Source organism: Macaca thibetana, chromosome 14 (genome assembly GCF_024542745.1).
Source record: "Macaca thibetana thibetana isolate TM-01 chromosome 14, ASM2454274v1, whole genome shotgun sequence".
Taxonomy (NCBI): Eukaryota; Metazoa; Chordata; class Mammalia; order Primates; family Cercopithecidae; genus Macaca; species Macaca thibetana.
The window spans coordinates 15,488,016-15,509,077 of record NC_065591.1 but is presented as its reverse complement, the minus strand read 5'-3'; the positions used below and the strand labels follow the sequence as shown (position 1 = coordinate 15,509,077).

The window sequence follows — 21,062 nt, the reverse complement described above, 5'->3', positions numbered from 1 at the left end:
TTTTTTCTTGTGGTAGGGTTGAGGGGGTGATCAGAGAATGTGACATGTAGCCAGCTTTCTAGAGCAGGCTTGCCAGTGGTAAGGTAGGTGATTTTTACAGAGTAGTGCCTCTTTTGTTCTTAGCACCTTTCCTCCCAAGTACTAGGTCCTTATAAAAGGGGAGATAAATCTGAGGTAGACTGCAAGCTACTCTTCCCAAATTGAGTAAGGTTTTGTTCTTTGAAGTTAAGGTAAGACCCAAAAGTCTAGCTGGTTCCATTCCACCTTCTCTTGCCTCCTTCCCCTCTCCGTAAAAAAATGTTAACTTTGGGTTAACTTCTCAATTGGAACTAGAATGTCATTTAAAAAAAAATTTTTTTTGGAGACAGGGTCTTACTCTGTCACCCAGGCTGGAGTACAGTGGCGCAATCTCGGCTGACTGCAGCCTAGAACCCCCAGGCTCAAGTGATTCTCCCCCCTCAGCCTCCCGAGTAACTGGAACTACAGGCACATGCCACTACACCCGGCTAATTTTTTTGTATTTTTTGTAGAGATGGTGTCTTGCCATTTTGCCCAGGCTGGTCTCGAACTCCTGAGCTCAAGCCATCTGCCCGCCTCAGCCTCCCAAAGTGCTGGGATTACAGGCTTGAGCCACCTCGCCTGGCCTTAAGAATGACTTTTAACCACAGGAAGCATAGAAAATTCATACTCTTTCCACTTTATCAAGAAGGAACATGGACTTGGAATAAAATAGGAGTTTCCACTACTTACTACTAGTTGATGAACTTGGGCAAGATACTAAATACTTGTGATATACAGGTAGTATGCTTATTTATAAAAAGAGGCCATTACCTCAGCAGGTGTTGAAAGGATTATATGATAACTTCAAGGGGAAGAGCAATAATACACAACTTTTCTTCCCCTTCAAAGTAGGATTTTCTTCTTTCAGATAAGGAGAAACATTTCCTCCTGCTATCTGTCCTAAAGCTGAGAAAGGACCTTAACACTTCTGATTGATTCATTTATAGATTGACATGTTCTGTCTCCCTGTTGCTTGTCTCAAAAAGAAGACATACTCCAAACTTGATGAAAAGAGTGCCTTATTGGTCTTTTCAGGATTTTGAGAAATTGGGACTGTAAATATGGCTCAATTACATGCTTCCACCTTTTCCAAGTTACTTTCAAATGATGGGCAAAGAGGTGGGGGAATGCCATAGATTGAAAGTTAGGAAGTTTGGTGAGAAGCTGCTATTTTGTTTGTTTGTTTGTTTCTTTCTTTCTTTTTTGAGACGGAGTTTTGCTCTTGTTGCCCAGGCTGGAGTGCAATGGCACAATCTCTGCTCACTGCAACCTCCACTTCCTGGGTTCAAGCGATTCTCCTGCCTCAGCCTCCCGGGTAGCTAGGATTACAGGCACCCACCACCACGCCAGGCTAATTTTTGTATTTTCAGTAGAGACAGGGTTTCGCCATGTTGACCAGGCTAGTCTCAAACTCCTGACCTGGTGATCCGCCCGCCTCGGCCTCCCAAAGTGCTGGGATTACAGGCCTGAGCCACCGCGCCTGGCTGAGAAGCTGCTATTTAAAAACGGAATGTGAGCTCAAACACTTGGGTGACCCCTAGTAAATTCTAAGGTTAAGCTTTTCCACAAATATATATATTTTTTCCCTAGCCTAGGGTATGGAAGGGTATAAGGTGTCTTGGTTAATTTTAGGATTTCTCTTTTATGACATGAGACCTAAACAATACCTTTGCATTTCAATTAGGTTTTTTCTTATTTTTCAGAGTGTACCTGATCTTTCTCCTCTTGTAGGAAGGAGAAAGGGATTTGGCTTCTCCCCTTCCTTTAGTCTAACACTTCGCTCTGTTTTTTTGCCACTCCCTCTTATCTTTGTTTCCTTATCGGCCTCTCCCTAAAGCCCTGCTTTCTCCTTTTAAGGCTAGGTGAGGTGCCTTTGGCAAGGTTGCACAGGGATCCAGGTAAGTAACTCAAGTCTCTTCTCAGGATAAGAGAAAACTCAATGTTAACTGTCCCAGTGGAGGGCCTTGGAGAGGCATGTGGATAATGGGGGAGGAGAAGGAGGCGGCCTGGCCTGAGAGATCAGGACTTGTTAGACCAGTCCTGTGTGTGCGTCATGCATGCTCCATAGAGAAGCAGGTTTTGTTTCTTTCTGTACCCTTTCAGTCCTGGGCCCCCTCACTAGCTGAGAGCCACACCCTTCCTTGGCTTTAAAGCCAGCCCAGCGCTAAGCCATTTAATATGTTATGGTTTAGGGGGGGTTCTCAGAATACTTGGGAGGGGTAAAGAGAAAGAGAAGAATGTTTTATTTGGTCTCAGAATTTAGGAGGTCATGATAGTGGAGGTGAATTTTTTTTTAAAGTTACAGTAAAAACTTTGAATGTTGACAGGTAGCTTTGAGTAAGGATTATAAGACTAAAGGGAGTTTAAGGTACCCTGGTGATGTATAGAGGTTGTCAGCTCAAATTCCTTTTAACAAGGAGTATTAAAAAAAAGTTTATATCTTTGTTTTTTAAAAAATTCTTTTCTCTGACATTCCAATCAGAGAGAATGCATCCCTCTTTCCTAAGAGGAGGGTGGTTTGCCCAGAGCCTGCCTTAATTCATGAGAGAGATTCCTGGTGGACACCTAGTTTTTCCTCATGAAAATAAGACTTCTTTTGTCAGCCTTTTACCCTCTTTTAAAAGAAAATCCTTAACCAAATTAAATTTAACAGTGTTTAATTGAGCAAAGAACAATTCACGCATTGGGGAGCCTTCTGAGCCAGAGTAGGCTCAGAGACTCCAGCGCAGTCATGTGGTAGAAGATTTATGGACAGAAAAAGGAAAGTGATGAACAGAAAATGGAAGCGAGGTATGGAAACGGCTGAAATGGTTATGGCTCGGCTGGCAGTTGCTTTATTTGTTCATGGTTTGAACAGTTGGCCCGCCTTTGATTGGCCAAAACTCAGTGATTGGCACAAGAGTAGGTTACAGTCTATTTCTACCACCATTTAGGTTATAGTTCATTATGTACAGAGAAATCTTTAGGCCAAACTTAAAATATGTAAGGAGGCAGCTTTAGGCTAAACTTGATTTAACACTTCTAAATGGAGAAGTTGGGCCTAGCAGGAAGCAGATCCATGAGGAAGCATAGAAACAGTGAACACTAGGAGAAGGCCATATCCAGAATAATACAGGTTTTGTGACTTGAGTAGTGCTCAGTTGAGATTGTGAAGTGAGCACAGTCCTTTTAATCTTAATGCAAATCAGCTTAAGGGACTTGGAATTAACAGAAGGTGAGTCTTCCCAGTGAAGTGAAAAATACTAGAACTGTTCTGACTGAGCATGAAGGTGGAACATGGCGGGGCATGGTGGCTCACACCTGTAATCCCAGCACTTTGGGTGGCTGAGGCTGGCAGATCACTTGAGGTCAGGAGTTCAAGACCAGCCTGGCCAACGTGGTAAAACTGTGTCTCTACTAAAAATACAAAAATTAGCCGGGCGCAGTGGCACATGCCTATAGTCCCAGCTACTTGGAAGGCTGAGGCAGGAGAATCACTTGAACCTGGGAGGTGGAGGTTGCAGTGAGCCGAGATCACGGCATTGTACCTGGGCGACAGGGCAAGACTCCATCGCAAAAAAAAAAAAAAAAAAAGTGGAACATCAAGTGAAGGTAGGGTGGGGTACTTCGACTTTGGACTCTGGTACAAGCACTGATAAGAAGCCATAGAAAATCTTGACAAAATATATTTCTTTGATTTAGAAACAAAATGGCAATTTTCTTTGTTTGTGGTTGAACCGGAGTAATGTCTTCAAATTTGGGGTCAGGTGCCAGTTAAGGCAAATAAATGCCTTTTAGGTATCTGGAGGGCCCCTTTCTGGCTTGAATGTTATGTAATACAGTTCTGTAGTGTTACAGGTGCTATGTTTTGTTGATTTAGTATTCTGTAGTAGGAGGCTCGGTATGGTATTTATTTATTTACTTATTTATTTTTGAGACCGGGTCGCCCAGGTGGCAATGTAGTGATTGTGGCTCACTGCGGTCTGGACCTCCTATACTCAAGCAATACTCCCACCTCAGCCTCCTGAGTAGCTGGGACTACAGTGTGCACCACCACGCCCAGCTAATTTTTGTAATTTTTTTGTAGAGGCGGGGTTTTGCCATGTTGCCCAGGCCGGTCTTTAAACTCCTGGGCTCAAGTGATCTGCCCACCTTGGCCTCCCAAAGTGCTGGGATTACAGGTGTGAGCCACTGCACCCAGCCCAATGTGCTTTTGAAAAAAGCCATTTGCAGTCCCTAGAATGGCTGGGCACAGTGGCGCATGCCAGTAATCCCTGCACTTTGGGAGGCCAAGGTGGGATTGCTTGAGCCCACGAGGTATATGCTGTAGTGAGCTGTGATCACACCACTGCACTCTAGTCAGGGCAACAAGAGCGAGACCCTGTCTCAAAAAAAAAAAAAAAATTTCCTAGAATGACATGGAAGTGGAGTTTTGCCTGTCATTGTTTTTAGAGGGAGAGCATAAATATGTGACATTCGTTTTGTTGTTGTTGTTGTTTTTGAGACAGAGTCTCACTCTGTCGTCCAGGCTGGAGTACAGTGGCGCAATCTCGGCGCACTGAAACCTCTGCCTCCTGAGTTGAAGCAATTCTCCTGCCTCAGCCTCCTGAGTAGCTGGGATTACAGGTGTGTGCCAACATGCCCGGCTAATTTTTTTGTATTTTAAGTAGAGATGGGGTTTCACCATGTTGACCAGGCTGGGTTTGAGCTCCCAACCTCAAGTGATCCTCCCATCTTGGTCTCCTAAAGTGCTGTGATTGCAGGTATGAGCCATGGTGCCCGGCCGTGACATTGGTTTTGATTTTATAATGAATAAATAGGAAGATAGGAGGAGAGTTGCCTTTGAGACTGGCTGCCGGAGACAAAATTATTTTTGCAAAAACCCAAAGATTGGTGAACTTTAGAGTTCACACAGGCTATGGTTTTATATATATTAGTTCATTAAAACTAAACCATGAAGAGTAATAAAAATGGAAGCTTACAGGGGTTATAACTTTTCCAAGGTCTCCTAGCTAGTTTTTGGAGGAGCCAGGACTTGGACTCCCAGTCTTTTGACCCCTAATCTGGAGTTTTATTTTGTTTTTCCCTCTAAAAGTGAATAATTCCTGTAGTTTTCAGGTCTGCTGCAAATGGAAGAGGGGATCCTGGGGAGGCTGGTTTACGAACTTCAAAAACTCTACCAACCACACCCAAGCTCGAGTTCCTGTAGTAGTAACAATATTACTGGCTTTCTGTGTGTCAAGACATTTTTCTAAGCACTTTACATGAAATGCCTCATTTAATCTTCACAACCACCCTATGTATTTTTATTCCTCCATTTTACAGAAAAGAAAGCTGCAGTTTCGAGTGGTTGATACTTTGCCCAAAGTCATATAGCTAAAAGTGATAGATCTTATACTTAAACCCAGGCAGATAACAAAGCCTATACGCTTAACCCCTTAAGAATCATAATTCCAATTTGTATTTCTTTAGCCAGTTTACAGTAGAAGAAATCATTCCAGGGACTGTGCTGTTGGTAGGTGATTTTTTGTGGGGGTACTGAGTCTTGCTCTGTCACCCAGGCTGATGTGCAGTGGCATGATCTCGGCTCACTGCAACTTCCGCCTCCTGGGTTCAAGTGATTCTCCTGCCTCAGCCTCCCATGTAGCTGGGATTACAGGTGCGCACCACCACGCCTGGCTAATTTTTGTATTTTTAGTAGAGGTGGGGTTTCACCATGTTGGTCACGCTGGTCTCAAACCCCTGACCTTGTGATCTGCTCACCTCGGCCTCCCAAAGTGCTGGGATTACAGACATGAGCCACTGCGCCCAGCCGGTAAGTGATTTTTTTTTTTTTTAACCTCCTATCTGGTTAGCATTGTCTAGTTGTTTGGTCCTTCTGGGTATTTGATTTAATTTAACTTATTTTGGTTTGGAGTGCTTACAGAAGAGACTGAGTTTTTATCATTATCATTGCTTGGATGAAGGATCTTTACTATGGACTATGGACTCTGGATAATAGCAGGAATATCTTTCTAGTGTGAGTGGGATCCGGTAATGTAGGACTTACGGCTTATTAAGAGTAAAACTAGGTATTCTCAGAAAATCTAGTCTTTTTTTTTTTTTTTTTTTTTTTGAGACGGAGTCTCGCTCTGTAGCCCAGGCTGGAGTGCAGTGGCCGGATCTCAGCTCACTGCAAGCTCCGCCTCCCGGGTTCACGCCATTCTCCGGCCTCAGCCTCCCGAGTAGCTGGGACTACAGGCGCTGCCACCTCGCCCGGCTATTTTTTGTATTTTTTAGTAGAGACGGGGTTTCACCGTGTTAGCCAGGATGGGACTACAGGCGCTGCCACCTCGCCCGGCTATTTTTTGTATTTCTTAGTAGAGACGGGGTTTCACCATGTTAGCCAGGATGGTCTCGATCTCCGGACCTCGTGATCCGCCCATCTCGGCCTCCCAAAGTGCTGGGATTACAGGCTTGAGCCACCGCGCCCGGCCAGAAAATCTAGTCTTAAGGGGAAATAACAAGTTTCACTTTATGTCTCCTCAACCCCCTGACTTCAGGAATTCTTTTTTTTTTGTGAGAGCAAATGTAATCTATTTAAATCTAAGTAAGTGGTAGCTGGCTGCGGTGGCTCATGCCTGTAATCCCAGCACTATGGGAGACTGAGGCAGGTGGATCACGAGAGGTCAGGAGATCGAGACCATCCTGGCTGACACGGTGAAACCCCGTCTCCACTAAAAATACAACAAATTAGCAGGCATAGTGGCACGCGCCTGTAGTCCCAGCTACTAGGGAGGCTGAGGCAGCAGAATCGCCTGAACCTGGGAGGTGGAGGTTGCAGTGAGCTGAGATTGCGCCACAGCACTCCAGCCTGGGCCACTAAGCGAGACTCTGTCTCAAAAAAAAAAAAAAGTAAGTGGCAAACCTGGAAAGGTATTGGGCTGGACTTGTAATTATGACTCCTGACTGTCTGCCAAAGTCAGCTGAAAGTTTGTAGTGTAATCTTCTTTTTTTTTTTTTTTTTTTTTTTTTTTTTTTGAGACGGAGTCTCGCTCTGTCACCCAGGCTGGAGTGCAGTGGCCGGATCTCAGCTCACTGCAAGCTCCGCCTCCCGGGTTCACGCCATTCTCCTGCCTCAGCCTCCCGAGTAGCTGGGACTACAGGCGTCCGCCACCTCACCCGGCTAAGTTTTTGTATTTTTAGTAGAGACGGGGTTTCACTGTGTTAGCCAGGATGGTCTCGATCTCCTGACCTCGTGATCCGCCCGTCTCGGCCTCCCAAAGTGCTGGGATTACAGGCTTGAGCCACCTCGCCCGGCAGTAGTGTAATCTTCTTGATGCATATGGCATGGAGAAGAATCTTTTTTTCCTTAAGTCTCCAAGTTATGAGACCATTTACTGTAGCCTGCCTAACAGCTTCATTCTTTCCCCACTCATACATTCTTTTTCCTTCCATTTTTTTTTTGTTTTCTCACTTACATGTAGATATTATGGGTAACTCTTGAGCCTAAAAAAAACAAAGTAGAACCCTTTTCTTTCCCTGTTTTCCTGTGATGGTTAAGAAGAAAGCTCTCAAAGGTTGTAGAGGAGAGGCTCTGGACCATCCAGCTGGTACTGACTGCACTTCTATTTGGACTGGACACCATGGCATAGAAAGAGAAACAGGCTTTGGAATGGCATAGACCTGGGTTTAAATTCAAAATTTGCTATTAACTGTGAGACCTTGGGTAGTTTCTTCACCCATAAGTCTCATTTGCAGTAAAACTTCCTTAGGGTTGTTGTAAGGATTGCCAAGATAGTAAATGTAAAACATTCAGTAATCATTAGTTTGTTTCACATTCTCTTTCTCCAAGGTAATAAATTGTTAAGGCCTCAAATACAGAATCAAGAACTTATTATGACAGATGTGTAATGATGTGATGACTTCCAAGCACTAGAGCAGTGCCCTTTGTCCCAGAAACACTGGTATAGGTGGGACCTCCTAGTAAATAGATTAGGAGTAGGGAAACCAGCCCATTCACCCCTTAGAACCTAGTTATGTTTTTGATCCAGTTGATTTCATCTACTAGTTCACAAAATAGTTTGAGGCTGAGATGTACTGTGAAGTAATTGGAAGTGTTAAACCAACTTTTGAAACAACTTAATACCTGACATTTGTATATAATGTTGTCTCACCTGATCCTCACAACTCTGAGTTAGACCGGGCTAATTTCCTAACTCCTGGGAAGCAGCAATTTTGTTTTTCTTTTTCCCCAATTTGGTTCCTGGAAACGGGGTAAATGGATTTGGCATCTTACAAGTGAGAACATGACAGGGTTTACTGCCATTGTTGGGTAGTAGTAAAGCCAGAACTGGGACCAGTCTTCTGAATTGTGTTCTATCTCATGGCCTCTGCTTCTGCCCTCTTTCAGGCAGAATATCTCCCCATGCTTTTAGACCTAGGAATCTGATCTTTTTGTTTAATTGTGCTGTCTTCTTTTCCAAATTAGAGCCGGGTGGTCAGCTTTAAGAAGATGGTGGAAGCTAATGTTTCTCCAGATACTGCTTTCTGACCTAGAACCCTGAGCATTTTTCCTATCTCCCTTCCTAACCTTCTTCACTGAATTTAAGTTGCAGGGCCATTTATGGCCATCTGTACACTTTCTCTTTGCAGCAGGGAATGTCACTGTATCCCCCATGGTAGCAGTAATTTGGGCTTTTATTAGCAAAGAAGATTATAGGGTGGATGCTGCTGGAGTGGTAATTGCACTTCAGACCCTGTTGAAATTCAGTAACTGGAAGAGTCTCTTTTTGAGCTCAGAATCCTCTTGGTGTGGAAGGTTCATAGGTCATTGTACATAGTGGATAAGGGCAAGTACTTAAGAAATGGAGATGAAAGGGGAGCCCCGGTGTGTTTTTTTTTTTTTTTTTAAAATAAGGGTGCTTATTCAAGAAAGACCTTTGGGTGGCCTACTGGAATGTAGGTTGGGAATATGAGAAAGTGGCAATGGGTTTTAGACTGAAAGGAAGAAGAGTTGATAAGTGATTATGGGAACTCCAAGCTGGGGTAGGAAGAATTTAGGGAAGGGCGACCACGTTCTTTAAACTTAGGGACTGCATTGATTCAGGAGTTTATTGGGCACTTATTAATCAGTTCCTTTGGGTACTCTTGCTTGCTGACTTCTGCATACACTCTAAGGCAAACAGGACCAAGCATTTGTGCTTGGTGGGGCTCTGGGGAGCGTGGGAAAGGGAACTGAAGCAAAAGGCTCAGCCTAGGCTAGTTCCCACATGTCTTCCCCACACAACTTTTGCATTGGTTTCTCAATGTCTTTGTGGGCATGCTGGGACTGGGCTTTGAGGTTTCTGCCTTACGGGTGGGAAGGGAGGGGGAAGGGCATTCCAACAGCAGTTTTTTTCTTTTTCCCCAATTTGGTTGCTGAAAACAGGGTAAATGGATTTTTATGCATATTATAACCTGTTCTGGTTATGTATGGAAATACAAGTAGAGGAACTCACACGACAGTAGAATCCAGGTTTTAATGAAAACAACATCCAAGGCCTAGATATCTGAACACAGCAAGGTCTAAAGGGCACTTGTCTGTCACATTAAGCAATTCCAAGTCATATTTTAAATTACTTCCTTTCATTCCTAATGTTGCCCCTTGCTCTTCTTGTTTCTATGTATTGGGTATATTTTATTTTCCTCTCATTCCCATTTTTCCTTCAAATATTTCTGCAGCTCTCCCCTTCCTGCTTCCTCCTTGCTGTGGTGGCTGGGATGCTTCTTCCATGATTTTTTGAATCTAGACTGGGCTGTTCTCTGTGTTAAACCAATCAGTTGCGACCTTCTCTTAACAGGTGTGTATGGAAATATGTTTATTAAGAATGAAAAATATTTTTAAGAAATATGTATTTTTATTCCTCTCATGTCATAGCAGAAAAAAATCTTTTTAAGTACCTTTTTTCTTTATGGGTTGGTGAGAGGGTGGGAATTGGGGAGAATATTTATTTCAAAACCTGTCTTTCAACATTGTATATTTTGGACTGGCATAAAGTCTCTCATAGCTATAAGACAGAAAAAAACCCATTGAGTCCAACAGAGTATCACTAATGCCTGTTAAACCTCCTGTTTATATAATGATATGGAGAACTCTTCATTTCTATATAACTATATTTTATTGTATAGATAGCACACATAGACCCTTAGATACTTGGATATTTATCCTGAGTTGGAACAAATAAGGGGGTAAAAATATAGTCTATTTAGAACAAGGGTGTCCAATCTTTTGGCTTCCCTGGGCTACACTGAAAGAATTGTCTTGGGCCATACATAATGTACACTAAGAATAGCCAGTGAGCTAAGAAAAAAAAAATCTCATAATGTTTTAAGAAAGTTTGCAAATTTGTGTTGGGCCGCATTCAAAGCTGTCCTGGGCTGCGTGTGTCCCGCAGGCTGTGGGTCGGACAAGCTTGAGTTAGAGCTTTCTGCAGGATTACAGAGATGTAGGAACTTCAGCCATTGACTTGTGGAGGTTAGAATATGAACTACTGTGAGGTGCACTTTCAGAGGTTGAGGCTAATACTTCTCTTCCTACTTCCCAAGGCGGTGAAGTTTCCTTAAGACAGTGCTTTTTTACACAGAGTTTTTTGTGGTTCTATTACTCTGTTGTCTCCATTAGTCAAGGAACACGTTTTGCCATCAATATTATATTTAACAAACTATAGTAGTATAGTTTTGGAAAGTAGAAAGGCCCTTTTATGAATGTATTATTATATTTTGGGAGGCAGAGTCTTGCTCTGTTGCCCAGCTTGGAGTGCAGTGGTGCCATCTCCACTCACTGCAACCTCCGTCTCCTGGGTTCACACAACTCTCATGCCTCAGCTGGGATTACAGGTACCTAGCACCATGCCTGGCTAATTTTTGTATTTTTAGTAGAGATAAGGTTTCCCCATGTTGGCCAGGCTGGTCTTGACCAAGTGAACCTGACTTCAAGTGATCCACCCACCTTGGCCTCTTAAAGTGCTGGGATTACAGGTGTGAGCCACCGCGCCCAGCCTACTTTGATTTCTTTTTTTTTTTTTTTCTGAGATGGAGTCTTGCACTGTGTTCCCGGCTGGAGTGCAATGGCGCTATCTTGGCTCACTGCAACCTCTGCCTCCCGGATTCACGCTATTCTCCTGTCTCAGTCTCCCGAGTTGATGGGATGATAGGCATACACTACACCCGGCTAATTTTTTTTTTTTTTTGAGACAGAGTCTTGCTCTGTCACCCAGGCTGGAGTGTAGTAGCGCGATCTCAGCTCACTGTAAGTTCCACCTCCCGGGTTCACGCCATTCTCCTGTCTCAGCCTCCCAAGTATCTGGGACTACAGGCTCCTGCCACCACGCCCGGCTAATTTTTTGTATTTTTAGTAGAGACAGGGTTTCACTGTGTTAGACAGGATGGTCTCGATCTGCTGACTTCGTGATCCACCCGCCTCGGCCTCCCAAAGTGCTGGGATTACAGGCATGAGCCACCGTGCCTGGCCTTTTTTGGTATTTTTTCAGTAGAGACGGGTTTCACTATGTTGGCCAGACTGGTCTCGAACTTCTGACCTCGTGATCCGCCTGCCTCGGCTTCCCAAAGTGCTGGGATTACAGGCGTGAGCCACAGCGCCTGGCCCTTTCGTTTCTTAATTGGTGTTTTAGTTTAGCATAGTAAATTTTTTTTTTTAATTTGCTGCCACTTCAGCAGTTTTAGTGTTAGATGTGGGAGAGGTTAAGTAAGATCTGTATTGCCCTATTATCTCTAAAAGTGGCTTGTCCCTGCAGAATAGTGAATGCTTGTCTGTACCATGGAGTTACACATTTCACTGAGTTGATACCAGCAGATTTTTTTCAGGGAAAAATAATCCAATCACATAACTACAGCACCTCACTACATTCTCCCTCTCCTAACAGTGTAGAGACTTAGATTTAATTGCACCGTTCCTTTCAGTAGTTATTTCCGGTGGGATGTTGAAGAGAGCATAGTGGGCAAAGGATGCCGCTTGAACAGACACTGGTGATGGGCTCCCAGGCTTGGTGGTGGCTTGCTTTCTGCACTGCAGTAAAACCACGAGAGGGCATCTTTGGCTCTGGGATTAATAATTCATCTGTCTTCTCTGACCTCTGACCTTTTCTCTCCTTTCTCTTACCCTTTCCCGGTAGTGTGAAGTGAGGGGGTCTCTCTCCCTCCTTCTCCTTCCTCTGTGATTCACCTTCCTTTTTACCCTGCCCTGCGGCGGCTCCGCCCCTTACCTTCATGGACGACTCAGAGGTGGAGTCGACCGCCAGCATCTTGGCCTCTGTGAAGGAACAAGAGGCCCAGTTTGAGAAGCTGACCCGGGCGCTGGAGGAGGAACGGCGCCACGTCTCGGCGCAGCTGGAACGCGTCCGGGTCTCACCACAAGATGCCAACCCACTCATGGCCAACGGCACACTCACCCGCCGGCATCAGGTAACCCCTCTCTCCATCAGACCTGCAGGTAGGACTTTGGCATGATCACAGAGAGGCTATGATCCTTTTTGGGAAGCTACTCTCCTTTTGGTGATGGGCTATCCAGTGCCCGTTCTTCCAGGGATTTTTTTCCAGAGGTGTTAAATGCTGATAAGAGACAAGGAATATTGCTGCTGGACTGAGTTGGGTGGAGTTACTGTCTCTAGAAGCATCCATCTGACTTCTGTTTTGCTGGAGTAGGTTTTTTGGGGTGGGCTACAATTCAAGTAATGGTAGATAGTGTAGTTTGCAGCTGTACTCAAGTTACTTTTCTGATTTTTTTTTTCCTTGGTATCAAAAAATCAGGAAAGTAAATGCCCACGTAGTGGTTGGGCATCTTGTGCGCTCAGCTCTAGTTCAGTCTCCCTGAGGGAACAGTCTGTACCCAGGTGTGGCAGTATCCATAAATTGTATACTCCTGCTCTATATTGTCCTTGTGTGCTCTTTTTGTTGGCTGTGTAAATCATGTGTTGGAGGAAGGGGTCATTGTTAATTCTGTTGGTTAGAGTTGGAGAGGGAGCATCATGCTGCTGTTTAACCCAAATAACCACAGGAGCCAGTGGTCTCTGGGTTGGCTGACTCTGTGATGTGACTTGGGAGAGCTGGTGTTAGGAATAAGAAGTATCTTATGTTTCCTCTGGTTTTTCTAGTCTGACTTTGCTGTGATGTAATCTGTCTGAGGTTTTGTCTGTCTTCCTGTGTGTGTGTGTGTGCATGTGTGTGTGTGGTAGGCATTGCCTGATAGATTGCATCTTACGAGAGATTTCTGGGTGGGAACCAGAACAGTGCTCATGCCCTTATAGTCCTTTTCATTGAGTAATAATTTATTTATTTATTTATGACAGAGTCTTGCTCTGTCTCCAGGCTGGAGTGCAGTGGTGCAATCTTGGCTCACTGCATCCTCCGCCTCCCAGGTTCAAGTGTTTCTCCTCCCTCAACCTCCCGAGTAGCTGGGACTACAGGCACGTGCCACCACACCCAGCCAATTTTTGTATTTTTAGTAGAAATGGCGTTTCACCATGTTGGCCAGGATGGTCTCGATCTCTTGACCTTGTGATCCGCCTGCCTTGGCCTCCCAAAGTGCTGGGATTACAGGCGTGAGCTACTGCACTGGCCGGGTAATTTTTTTTTTTTTTTTTAAGATAGAGAAAGTCCCTCATACTGAGGAACCTTGCAAAAAGAACAGAATTCCAACTGGAGGATCAAGGAATCTGAGGGAGGCAGCATGCTTGCAGTGTTCCTGGGATTTTTACAGGAACTACAATAGAAAGTTAGGTATGAAATTATATTGAAAGAGGAAAGCAGGACTGCTCAGGTTTGGAGGTCATGGGGAATTCCAGGATTCAGTATGTGGTTTCTCTCTTATTTTTAACTTCTGCTTAGCAGTAAAACCACACCCTTCCTTCTTCCTGAAAGTAATGTTTAACTTCCTCTCCCTGCAGCATTACACTCTATGTAATGGGAGTGGGGTGGAGGAAGAGTCTCCCAAAGTGGTTGGATCTCACTGTTCTGCTGGAAGAGGAGCAGGCAAATACATTTTTATGTGGTATAAAGATTATTTCCTGCTGCTTAAGACAGAGCAACTTCTGGATGACATTTTGGAATGTATTCTGTGGCTCGAATAATTGTTGGTAAAGATGTTGAGCCTTCTCTTTTCTTGAGAGGAGTTGGGGTGCTTGTTTTTATACTTGGAAAGGGAGACTCGTATCTCTTGCTTTTTTCTTTAATTAAATTTCTATTTTTTACATTAGGACATGATAGCCATCTTGCTTCTTTCTTTAAAAAGCTGCCGGGAATGGGAGTTTCCAGTGGTAGTACTGCATGAAGATTCATGAGACTATAAAGCTCTTTGGAAACTCCCCAACTTAGCCCTTCCAACTTTCCTTACATTTTTATGGCTTTCCAAAAAGGTTGCATGTAGGGGAAATTATCTAGGTCTGTACTGTTTATTCAGCGTATAGTTTTTGAGCACCTGTTATGTGCAGGCACTGCTCAAGGCACTAGGGAATATATCACTAAACTAATCCCAAAAACCCTCTGCCCTCATGGAGCTTACGTTCTTATGTTCCAGAGACCCTGTCTGCCAGAGTTCCAGGCCTGATTTTCAATTTTGAGGAAAGTGCTAAGACTAAAGAGTGATATGGTTCTTTTATGAGTACTGACACAAGGACTCCAGGCCACACATATCTTCTTGAAAGCCCTCTTTCTGTTTGAAAAAAAGATCATTTGTGTTTGGTAGAGCAAAAGAAGGCCACAAAATGAATTGTCTTCTTGTGGACTGTGTTTCAGAACGGCCGGTTTGTGGGCGATGCTGACCTTGAGAGACAGAAATTTTCAGATTTGAAACTCAACGGACCCCAGGTAATTCTTTGGCTCAAGACGTGGGTTGCTTCATTCGTATTTTCTTATTTCCCCAGCCTATAAGAGCATATTTGTGTCTTGTAAAGTACCTGGCACATTGTACACACTCATCAATTAGTTTCTTTCATTTACGAAAACAAAGAAGTGGAGGTCCAAAGTATATATGTAGTTTTGTTTTGAAATGAATTTTAATGACCATTGATCTTTATGACTATTCCTTTTCCCCACTGCCATCCCATTTGATCCCTAAGTACTGCGTTTCTTTTCTAGAGACAGTAGGCTTCTACTCTGCAGCAGAAAACGCTACCTAAAATTTGGCTGGTCTTGAGCCTTTTAGATAGTATCTGAAGAGTAACATAAAGCCAGTCAAAAGATGGCTCTTACTGGGATTTTCAGGTTTGTCTTAAAAGTTCTTTATTTTTGGCCAGCTACGGTGGCTTACGCCTGTAATCCCAGCACTTTGGGAGGCTGAGGTGGGCAGATCACCTCAGGTCAGGAGTTCGAGACCAGCCTGACCAACATGGAGAAACCCCATCTCTACTGAAAATACAAAATTAGCCGGGCATGGTAGCATATGCCTGTAATCCCAGCTACTCGGGAGGCTGAGGCAGGAGAATTGCTTGAACCTGGGAGGTGGAGATTGTGGTGAGCTGAGATCATGCCATTGTACTCCAGCCTGGGCAACAAGAGCAAAACTCCATCTCAAAAAAAAAAAAGTTCTTTATTTTAGGCTGGGCACGGCATCTCATGCCTGTAATTCCAGACTTTGGGAGGCCAAGGCAGAGCAAAACTCCGTCTCAAAAAAAAAAAAAGTTCTTTATTTTGGCCAGGCATGGTCGGCTCATTCCTGTAATTCCAGCACTTTGGGAGGCTGAGGCTGGAGGATTGCTTGAGCCCAGGAGTTCAAGACCAGCCTGGGCAACATAGTGAGACCCTGTCTCTAAAAAAAAAAATAAAATTAGCCAGGCATGGTGGCATGAGCCTGTAGTTCTAGCTACTTAGGAGGCTGAAATGGTAAGATTGCTTGAGCCTGGGAGGTTGGGGCTCCAGTGAGCTATGATCATGCCACTGCACTCTAGCTTGTGTGACAGAGTGAGACCCTATCTCAAATAAATAAATAAAAGTTATTTATTTATTGGGTGAGCTGCTCTTTTGAGGGGTCACTCAGATATAGATGAAATTGCAGTTAACACAGTTCATGTTCCCTTAGATGACCACAGCTGGGAAGTTAAATCTACTGTCTGTCACTTGGATGTTGGTGTGGCTATAATTAACTCAGTTCATGTTTATTAAATGACTACAACTGGGAAATTATGTCTGCTGTCCTTTTGTACAAGTTCAAAAGATGACAGCCAACCATCTAAAAATCCTGAGGCCTATAGAAGATGCATGAGGAGTCCCTGTTTCCAGGGTCACTACTTACGCTTCTTATTAGGATGGCTTGTTAATACATAGTGCTTAATAATAGTTCCTTCTCTTTTCTCTTTTGCATATAGGATCACAGTCACCTTCTATATAGCACCATCCCCAGGATGCAGGAGCCGGGGCAGATTGTGGAGACCTACACGGAGGAGGATCCTGAGGGAGCCATGTCTGTAGTCTCTGTGGAGACCTCAGATGATGGGACCACTCGGCGCACAGAGACCACGGTAAACTAAGACGTGTGTAAGATCTGGAAGTGATAAGAGGTCTTTTATTCTCTATTAGGGGAGGAGTTAAGCACTTAATTAAAATGGAGGACTGATATGCCGTTATTGATCTGATTGCATAAAGTGATCTCTGGCCAGATAGAAAGGATGAAGAGATATGGGGAAATCTAATGGCATAGGGAAGAGAGAAGGTATATCAAGGTCTATAGTAGCTTCCCTTATAGGCATAGTTACTGTCAGGGCAATTTTCCTACTTGGGGACTTCCTACAGGATGGAAAGAAAGATAGATGGTAGGCCTTAAGGCATTTCTAGGTAAAGTGTCCTAGGGATGTAAAGGTTTGTTTCTTTTAGTGTGGTATAGAATTTAATTGTTCATGGCTGGGCACGGTGGCTCACGCCTGTAATCCTAGCACTGTGGGAGGTGGAGGTGGGCGGAAGGTCAGGAGTTCGAGACCAGTCTGGACAACATAGTGAAACCCCGTCTCTACTAAAAATACAAAAAATTAGCCAGGTGTGTTGGTGTGTGCCTGTAATACCAGCTACTCGGGAGGCTGAGGTAGGAGAAGGACGTGAACCCGGGAGGCAGAGATTTCAGTGAGCTGAGATCACACCATTGCACTCCAGCCAGGGCAACAGTGCAAGACTCCATCTCCAAAAAAAAAAAAAAAAAAAGAAGAATTTAATTGCTCACTTCCTTAATTAGTTTTTCTTTTTCTTGTTTCCTACTTGCAGGTCAAGAAAGTAGTGAAGACTGTGACAACACGGACAGTACAGCCAGTTGCTATAGGACCAGACGGGTTGCCTGTGGATGCTTCATCAGTTTCTAACAACTATATCCAGACTTTGGGTCGTGACTTCCGCAAGAATGGCAATGGGGGACCTGGTCCCTATGTGGGGCAAGCCGGCACTGCTACCCTTCCTAGGAACTTCCACTACCCTCCTGATGGTTATAGCCGCCACTATGAAGATGGTTATCCAGGTGGCAGTGATAACTATGGCAGTCTGTCCCGGGTGACCCGCATTGAGGAGCGGTATAGGCCCAGCATGGAAGGCTACCGGGCACCTAGTAGACAGGATGTGTATGGGCCCCAACCCCAGGTTCGGGTAGGTGGGAGCAGCGTGGATCTGCATCGCTTTCATCCAGAGCCTTATGGGCTAGAGGATGACCAGCGTAGTATGGGCTATGATGACCTGGATTATGGTATGATGTCTGATTATGGCACTGCCCGTCGGACTGGGACACCCTCTGACCCTCGTCGGCGCCTCAGGTAGGCAGGAATAGGGAAGAGAAAAGGGTTTTTCCAAAACCAGGGGTAAGGGGTAGCTTTTCCTTCAACTTCTAAGAGCTTTTTGGGATCAGAGATACTTGTGGCCTCCTCCCCTCTGCTTTTTTTTGGGGTGAAAGGCTACTCCATTTTTCCCTTTTCTGACTTGGCTTAGTATTGACTTGCTATATATATAAAATATAAATGTATATCTGTATAATATAACTATATATATAATTTTTTAAATGAAAATAATATATTCTAATTTTATTTTTTATTTTTTATTTATTTTTTTTTGAGACGGAGTCTCGCTCAGTCGCCCAGGCTGGAGTGCAGTGGCGCGTTCTCGGCTCACTGCAAGCTCCGCCTCCCGGGTTCACGCCATTCTCCTGCCTCAGCCTCCCAAGTAGCTGGGACTACAGGCGCCCACCGCCACGCCCGGCTAATTTTTTTTTGCATTTTTATTAGAGATGGGGTTTCACCGTGTTAGCCAGGATGGTCTCTATCTCCTGACCTCGTGATCCACCCGCCTCAGCCTCCCAAAGTGCTGGGATTACAGGTGTGAGCCACCGCGCCCGGACTTCTAATTTTATTTTTTAGAGACAGAGTCTTCCTCTTTCACCCAGGCTGGAGTGCAGTGGCGCCATCTTGGCTCACTGCCACCTCCACTTCCTGGGTTCAAGTGTTTCTCGTGTCTCAGTCTCCCTAGTTGCTGGGACTACAGGCAAGCACCATGACGCTCGGCTAACTTTTATATTTTTAGTAGAGATGCGGTTTCACCTTGTTGGCCAGGCTGGTCTCAAACTCCTGACCTCTGATGATCCACCCGCCTTGGCCTCCAAAAGTGCTGGGATTACAGGCATGAGCCACCACGCCTGGTCCACAAGTTGTTTTCTATAATTTGAATATATGGGCCAGGCACAGTGGCTCATGCCTGTAATCCCAGCGCTTTTGGAGACCTAGGTAGGTGGCTCACCTGAGGTCTGGAGTTCGAGACCAGCCTGACCAACATGGAGAAATCCCATCTTTACTAAAAATACAAAAATTAGCTGAGCATGGTGACACATGCCTGCAATCCCAGCTACTCAGGAGGCTGAGGCAGGAGAATCATGTAAATCCGGGAGGCGGAGGTTGTGGTGAGCCAAGATCGTGCCATTGCACTCCGGCCTGGGCAACAAGAGCGAAACTCCATCGCAAAAAAAAAAAGAAAACAACTTGTGATTGTTATTAGTCTGTGTCCCGAAGACTGAATTTTGCTTCTGCTTCTATGCTCAAGTTTTTGCTGTTTCTGGCTAAGATGTGACCCCTTTTTGGTGTTAGGCAGAGGATTCTGATGTCTGGGGCCATGGAATTCTTGCTCACTTCTTCTTGGGAATTTCTTTAGCTTCTGGTTTGGTATTAAGAACAGAGTCAGTCGGGCATGGTGGTTCACACCTGTAATCCCAGCACTTTTGGAGGCTGAGGCGGGCAGATCACGAGGTCAGGAGATCAAGATCATCCTGGCTAACATAGTGAAACCCTGTCTCTACTAAAAATACAAAAATTAGCCGGGTGTGGTGGCTCGTGCCTGCAGTCCCAGCTACTCAGGAGGCTGAGGCAGGAGAATCACTTGAACCCGGGAGGCAGAGGCTGCAGTGAGCCAAGATGCCGCCACTGCACTCCAGCCTGGGCAACAGAGTGAGACTGTCTCAAAACAAAACAAAACAGAGTTGAAGGTTTTAGGAATACAGGACCAAAAGAGACAGTTAAGGATATATATAAGAACTTTCTTGTGGTGTTTTTAATCCCAAAGTTAAAAACAAACTTTGACCTCACAAGGGCCTTGACATTCTGTGCTTAGGGTCTTATTATTTGATTGTAAAGTGAAATTGTGGTGGCATCCTTGAGTGGGGGTTGGGGGATACATTAGCAACACTCTGAAAGGTCACTAAGCAGCTGCCTACTCTGACTTTACTACTTGTCCCTGGAGATTTCTTTGGTGATGTGAAAAAAGGAGTGATTGATGTTTGGACTGGTATATGGTTTGCCTTGTTGCCTTGAGAGAATGCTTTAGAATGGGGTCGACAGACCCCTGGAAAGGACCATGTAGAACTATTTTAGGCTTTGCAGGCCATGTATCATCTTTGTCATATGTTGTTGTTCTTTTTTTCAAACAATCTTTTAAAAATATAAAAAGCATTCTGGGGGTGTACAAGAACAGGTTTGGCCCATGGGCTGCCAATGCTGCTTCAGAATAAATTAGAAACAGTGTTTTCCACGCAAAGAGAAATGATAAGAAACAAGGGATGATTTATGGTTGTCTTGATGGTAAGGATATCCTAGCAGCTGTTGCTGAATTTCTCTATATGGGGTCATGACCTTTTAAAGCAAATGCCTTGGTGCTAATTTTCTTCATATATTAGGTAGCTTTGGTTAAGAGTGAACAGGGCTGGGCCCAGGGGTAGAGGCCCCATTATCTAAGACTGAGTCACTCACCTTTCAGGTGTCTTGGATAGCTAATCCAACTCCCATGTGAGTCATTTTTATTCCTCCAGGAGCACCAGACCTCGGCTGGTGCAACCTAGAACAGTGGTAGATAACAGCCATCATTGAAGCAGTCTGTCCAGGGTGTTGGCTCTACTGCAAGTCTGCTTTTTCTGACTTCCTCATTAGTAAAGAGTGATTGGACCCAGATGGGTGTGGGTGGCCAGGTCATTCTCTGCTGTCCCTTGTTGTGCTAGTTCACATAGAGTTTTGGGCCGTTCTTGGGTTTGTTCCAGGGTAGCAGTGGACTTGGAAACCTGCTTGACTAGCAAGAATATTTGCTGCTTCCTGTTCCAGGCTAGAAGAGTAATACGAGGTCAAACTTAAACAGTGAGGCAGTGATTAGTGGAAAAAGCACTGAACTCTGAGACCTTGGTTCTAGTTGTGCCTTTGCCACTAGCTAAGTAGCCTCAAGCAAGTCATTTGGTCTTCCTGGGCACAGCTTTGTTACTTGTAAAACAGAGGAAAGAATGCCCAATCCACTGCCTCTATATAGAAAAAGATATAAGATAGAGTTATTTGGAAATTTTGGTTATGGTAATTGTTCTTATAATTTTGTATATTAATAATAGAGGTTAAGCATGTTCAATACGGAGCCTGAAAAACCCAGAAAAGCATACCATCTATTAATAAAGAACCACTGTTAACATTTTGGTGCATATCCTTTGAGGTTTTTTTATTGTACATGTAACTGTATCCTATTTTCCCTCTACAAAAAGGGAATCTTAACATACTGCTCAATAG

At 44.4% G+C, this 21,062-nt stretch overlaps 4 protein-coding genes across 13 annotated transcripts in view; 1 reads left to right on the top strand and 3 right to left on the bottom strand.

Annotated features, from left to right (window-relative positions):
* MED19 (mediator complex subunit 19) overlaps positions 1-21,062 on the bottom strand; it is a 751,866-nt gene that overhangs the window by 79,140 nt on the left and 651,664 nt on the right. The window lies entirely within an intron of this gene.
* UBE2L6 (ubiquitin conjugating enzyme E2 L6) overlaps positions 1-21,062 on the bottom strand; it is a 622,645-nt gene that overhangs the window by 242,439 nt on the left and 359,144 nt on the right. The gene's annotated exons all lie outside the window — the stretch shown is intronic.
* Positions 1-21,062, top strand: part of CTNND1 (catenin delta 1) — a 71,149-nt gene that overhangs the window by 30,937 nt on the left and 19,150 nt on the right. For 5 of the 10 annotated variants that reach the window (XM_050758501.1, XM_050758500.1, XM_050758498.1 and 2 more), the window contains exons 2-6: positions 9,742-9,860; positions 12,299-12,480; positions 14,809-14,880; positions 16,377-16,529; positions 17,263-17,798. In XM_050758501.1, the coding sequence (XP_050614458.1) occupies positions 9,742-9,860; positions 12,299-12,480; positions 14,809-14,880; positions 16,377-16,529; positions 17,263-17,798 (1,062 nt within the window). The other 5 variants (XM_050758503.1, XM_050758502.1, XM_050758504.1 and 2 more) reach the window with 3 other exon arrangements.
* The window catches only part of TIMM10 (translocase of inner mitochondrial membrane 10), a 301,193-nt gene that overhangs the window by 263,422 nt on the left and 16,709 nt on the right, over positions 1-21,062 (bottom strand). The window lies entirely within an intron of this gene.